A 5,948-nucleotide genomic window follows, 5' to 3' on the forward strand; every position below is an offset into this window, starting at 1 on the left:
AGGATACCGGACTGCAACGTCACTCGAGGGCTCGTATTAAAAATAAGAACAAAAATCCATAGTGAGAGTATTTCAGAACCAGTTAGCACCTCTTTATTTATCCGTAGTTTACTTACTGAGGTACCAGAATACTACTGGCCTGATTCTGAGGAGGCACCGTTTTAACTTGGTGTTTCATAAAGGTACTCATATAATTTCGCAAAATTATAATAACTACAAAATCCCACAGGAATTATAACAAAAAACTATGTTTTTTCTTTATGAGTACGATAAGAAGCGGTATCGTGGTATTTAAAAGACAACGAAATCGACAAAAAAGGTTCTCTGGTCTTTTCAGTTCATTTTTTCTTTATAAAAAGGGGAAACGACATTTTTAAAGCTGGAACTATAGCGTCTGAGTGCGGGAGTGAGAAAGGGGTTAAAGGGAGAACACTGGGAGAGTCTCAGAATGGAAGAAAAAGATAGTAACAGAAATGTGGAGCGTCAAGATTCAGGCGATGAGTCCAATGGGGTAATTCTACCCTTACTACAAGCTCCAGGGAACATTCTTCCACATCGAATCACCAACTTTTACATCGATAACATTTTAAGACCAGATTTTGGTCGGAGGAAAGAGGGAACTATTTGCCGCGACGAAATTAATTTCGTTGGAAGAGAGAACCGTTGCCCCTCTACTACAGGAACAGGGCAGGTAGGAGGGACGGGAGCTGAGGAAGGAACCTCGAGCCCTCATTCAGTCACCGGGTCAAAGAAGGCTGATGTTATCGGGGATGCTTCACCAAAGCCCCGTGGAGAGAGTGGTGACCAGTGTCTCAGCTCGGACTCGGATAGTTCTCAAACCAGCGCTGCACCCTCATCCCAGCCATTGCTTTGGCCAGCCTGGGTTTATTGCACCAGATATTCGGACAGACCATCATCAGGTAAGGGTTAAGTTTACGTTCGGTCATGTATCAGATCCAAGCTGTACCGTGGTAAACTGTATTTGAGCTCAATTTTGAGAGTGCTGAAGTGCAATTGTACTAACCATAAGAACTAACATAGTATAAAGGAATCGACACAGACGGCTCAACTACTAAAGAAAAGGGATTTCCAGAAACCTCACTGCACTGAATAAGAAATAGCTTTTTTGACCATGACTTCGCCCGCCAAGATTAAGTGGATCTGTGTTCTCGTCGTTCCAATTATTATGTTCTTTTCCCTCATAGATTTCCTTTTTCTTTTTTTAAAACTTTTAAAAGTAGGCTCGGTAAAAGTGAAAACTAAACTTCATTTTTAATATTTCCACAGTGGAAAAAAACAATATAAAAAAAACCCCTCCATTTCAGTTGAAAAGTTACCATTTTAAAATGCAGGTATTAAAGAGAATACAACAAATGATCGGACTCGAGATGATGTATAAAGTACTCAGATAATAAAATTGTCCTTCTTTTAATAAAGCATTATTATTATTACTATTATTATTATTATTATTGTTGTTGTTGTTGTTGTTGTTGTTAGTATTATTATTATTGTTATTATTATTATTATTATTATTATTATTATTATTGAATCTGGTTAAACAGAATGTATGATAAATATTTAGCAGAATAAGATATGTTTCACCATGAAAAAAACTGCAGTTAGTAAAATGGCGTTCGATGTTAGATTTGCTTAGTGCAAAATATACGGAAATAAAATGAAACACAAATTCCACATATAATATTCAGGAAATCACTTTTGATGATTTTTTAAGTAGGACCAAATCGTAGTTTTGGGCCATTGTTCCGTCTTACTCTTTGTTAATATTAAATTAGCATATTTTTGACAATGGAGTTGGACCACTGACTATCCCGGATAGCTTAAATCCTAAATAATACGCATGGCCACCGTTAAAAAGCACCTCACAGAGCAGTAATAGCTATCTGCACATCAACTAGAAAGGAATAGCAGCGAATTTGTCATCGGTTTTTACAGAACATTTGTAAATATGATGAGAAAAGAAACTGTTGGCAAATGACGCATAAAATGATAATGTATTAAAAGTGGCGCCGCAGGTTGGCAAGTGAAAATGGTGAACTGAGTGTTTTTTCTATACAGCGCACTAATGCGTACTGATGAACGACGGCCTCACAGAACCGCTAAATGTCGCAGTTATTTCAAAACAAGTGTTTTGGCTAACTATGATTGTAGATTATAAACAAAAATCCCAAAAGTCTTTTACATAATGTAACGGGTTTTGATAAGTAAAACTTGTCCTTATTGGCTATTTCTATTAACTACGATTCAATTTTTGAATGTATGTGGATTTAAAAAATACCTTTAGTCCTAACATATCGAATCATCGGTCTATATTCAGTCGCTTGTAATTTAAAAGGTAAAACTAACGGTTTAATTTAAAACTATTCTAAGAGACTGCGGCGAGGTAGCCGAAGAGGGAATCAGTCTGAATAGTTAGTACAAAGGTTAACTGCATTACATATAGCAACTTTATTGCGAAATGTTTGAATTAACTAGGTCTATATCAGGCTACGTGGCAAAAAATAAATAAATAACTAAATAAATAAATCAAGAATCAAGAATAGCCGAAAATGAGGTAAGTTACTGTAAACATCGGTAAATTTTCAGTAAAATGTCTGATAATACCATCTGCAAAACATTAACTTTTGACTTTGGATCTGCACTGGTACGTTAGAGATGTTCCATCCACTTATAACAAGTTTATGAACAACGCATGCTTATAAATGTAGTTCCTATGGTAACAGAGAGCAAGGGAGAGAGAGAGAGAGAGAGAGAGAGGAGCGCCCACCTCACCCCTCCCGTTCCGATTTCACCCCACCCCCACCGACACACATTTACCGTCTTTGTATAGTTCAAAACTCATGCAGACTCATTGAAAGACATTTCTTGAAAGACATTAAATATTCTCTTAGATCTATATTTCAAATGTCTTAATGCAGTTTTTATAGTAGCTCAACAGTACGGGATGATCTTATGCGTCGCCCATTAAATCCATTAATACAAAACGATAATCAAAGTTATTATGAACGCCGAACATTATTATTATTATTATTATTATTATTATTATTAGCCTATTATTATTATTATTATTATTATTATCCGTCTGACTGTTTATAGGGCCTGTATGAATGTCTGTGAGGCTTAGTTCGGAGCCATATTTGTTTTCCACTTCGCGATCGAATCCTAACCTCATCATTTTGTTTCGGAATACAGGACCAAGATCTCGAAAACCAAAGAAGAAAAATCCAAGCAAGGAGGACAAACGTCCAAGGACAGCGTTCACAGCTGAGCAACTCCAGAGACTAAAAGCAGAGTTTCAGACTAATCGCTACCTGACTGAGCAGAGGAGACAGGCTCTGGCACAAGAACTAGGCCTTAACGAGTCTCAAATCAAAATCTGGTTTCAGAATAAGAGGGCCAAGATAAAGAAAGCGACGGGGTCTAAAAACTCGCTAGCACTCCATCTGATGGCACAAGGACTGTACAATCATTCCACAACTTCGAAGGACGACAAATCAGATAGCGACTGATGCAAGAATGTGGAGAACTACAATGCAATAATCTCTCTTAAAGGGCCATTGTACAAAGTACCAGCATAAATTGGTTTTAAAGTATATGTATGAGAAATGATTCTGCAATAGTATGTGTACATAATTTACGACTATGTTGGTGTGCAGCATTTTTTTTTTTGCGAGTGATCTTGCTACCCTCTCTGCAATTCCAGATGCTTCGTGAGAAAAAAAGTCTGCTTTTTTCATTTAAATAAGGCATTTTTGATTGGCACTTGACGTTGACACACGTTTGACCGTCATTATAAAGCCCATGCTGAAGTCCAAAGATTTTTCTGCTGCATTCAGGCACGTGTGATTTAAAATAAATGGCTAAATACTGAATCTAGCCTATATCTTATTTCAATGTTTGTTTGTTTTCACGTTTAATTTTTTATGCTGGTTGAATGTTCTATTTCACTGACTTGAATTGTGTTACAGAGACATTTTCAGGAACTGATAATTTATGAGAAGCAACAGTACCTTATTACAATGAATTATATTGTACTTGTAGATAAAGTTTGGGGAAGGATATTTCTGTGTCATTATTCATAATTACAGTATGTAATCATTACCGCTTCAGGAACTACTTCAGACATCTGAATGCAAATACATCCATTAAACCTCTGAATGACATTTCACTGCAAAACTTGATCTAAATTTAATTTCTGTTTTAATTTTGATGTAGAATGTACAGTTCAAAGGCGTTTGTTTTTGCTACCCCCTATCCCAAACTGACAATTCCGGTGAAATATTGTTAAATTAATCTAGTTTTATGAAAAAGCAATATTTTGGGGCAAATTGCTATTTCATAATGCAGACAATATTGAGTCAACTTTATATCTATTAAACAAACAATAAATTAAATCTATACATTAGCAAAAGCAAAATTCGGTGTTTGATTGGATTTGGGCGGGATTGATGTCTAAAATATCCGTCATACAGTTCATTAAGGCCTAACATGGAACCAGTCGACCTCTGATAACATGATTTTAATGTTTTATGCACAAATCATAATTATACGTAATGTGGTAACTCTCAAAGTACTCATGTTGCTTCTAAACAGTATAGCTTAAATACGGGAGTGTTTACACTGCTTATTTATCTCGCAATAACTTATTTTTTCTTCTTTTTTTGTGAATGAAGTTTCGAGGCCTTTGCACGAGAGCTGGGATTAGTCATGTAGACACATAAAATAACGTGAGACGATGAAAATGTTTGAGTTTTTTTTTTGCGTTACAGACTGTATCCATACCAAATTGTAAACTTTTGTTGGTGTGTGAATTTTGTTTGAAATTTGAGAAGTGTGTGTATGAATTCAGATTCACCAAACGAACACACTTTGCCTTAAAGTTTCAGATCTTTTAGTTTCTTTGTTTTTAAATAAGAACTGTGTTATGAATGAACGAAACATGACCTTCAAAGCATACTGCTTGTATCAGGAATGAGCTGTTGCCTCAGTACAGCTTGTATGCTATGGGATACAGGACATTAACTGCAGATAAATTACATATAAAATATATGTTTAAAAGAATAGAGAGAGAGAAAGCATTTGAGTTATCTTTTTATTTCCTCTGGTTATCCTGAAGTAGCTTATCGTTTGGTATATGGCAGATGTACATAATTTGTATCATGTTTATTTGTGTAAGTAACCACCTTCTGAAAACTGGAAAAAAGTAAATAAAAACGATGATACTACTTGAAAAAAAATGAGAATTCCAAATTTTCATTCGTTCTTCATGTAAAGGGAAGCACCAACTGCCATAACAATGTATTTTTTTAAAAAAACTGAAATTATCCAATGACTGACACAGAACATGTAGCAGTCGCCTCATTGTGTTCTATACTAAATGTTCATTGCCATCGCAATACAGTCAATTCGGCATTTGGTCTGTGTCGTTCGTACTGAAATTCTGTAAACAGAGTATCTCCAAATTACACTGCTGAGGTCTCTTTTGTTTTTACTTACTTTGGAGGACTGCTAAAAGTGGGCGGGGTTTATGGATCAGCATACTCTGGGGCGGAAAAGTTTGGAAAGACAAACTTTGGACGACTTCTCTGCACTTGCCTTGCTTCATCAACGCTTTAAACGTAGTTTGTATATCGCGCCTTATATCTACTCCAAGTGACAATATTGTGTCTACAAAGCAGGCTAAAGGCAATGTTTGATACGTCAGTCAGCTTAATCAAAGAAGATCAGACATGTGTAAATTAAAATGGCTGGAGGGAGTAAATTACCGTCTGAAAAGCAGACCATATGAAGTCTTGGAAGAGGCCCGGAGTGAACACTAACCACCCAAACGTGTATTCAGTGTGAATTCTGTTTACTGATGAGCTCCATTATTCTGTATCTTCAAAGCACCGCCTACGTTTTTTTTTCTAATTACACCTGTGCTCACAAAG

The 5,948-nt window shown here is 36.0% G+C and overlaps 1 protein-coding gene across 1 annotated transcript; it reads left to right on the forward strand.

Moving 5' to 3' along the window:
- Positions 1-448: 448 nt before the first annotated feature.
- en2b (engrailed homeobox 2b) lies at positions 449-3,527 on the forward strand. The gene is made up of 2 exons (XM_030775709.1): positions 449-920; positions 3,211-3,527. Exons 1-2 carry the CDS (start codon positions 449-451, stop codon positions 3,525-3,527), a joined length of 789 nt encoding a protein of 262 aa, XP_030631569.1.
- The last annotated feature ends 2,421 nt before the right edge of the window (positions 3,528-5,948 follow it).

Source organism: Chanos chanos, chromosome 5 (genome assembly GCF_902362185.1).
Source record: "Chanos chanos chromosome 5, fChaCha1.1, whole genome shotgun sequence".
NCBI classification, from domain to species: domain Eukaryota; kingdom Metazoa; phylum Chordata; class Actinopteri; order Gonorynchiformes; family Chanidae; genus Chanos; species Chanos chanos.

Bases quoted from the DNA above. Each gene is read 5' to 3' on its own strand.
- en2b (XM_030775709.1), top strand. From the start codon at position 449: ATGGAAGAAAAAGATAGTAACAGAAATGTGGAGCGTCAAGATTCAGGC. The intron at 921-3,210 runs GTAAGGGTTAAG...TTCGGAATACAG, and splicing joins TTCGGACAGACCATCATCAG to GACCAAGATCTCGAAAACCA.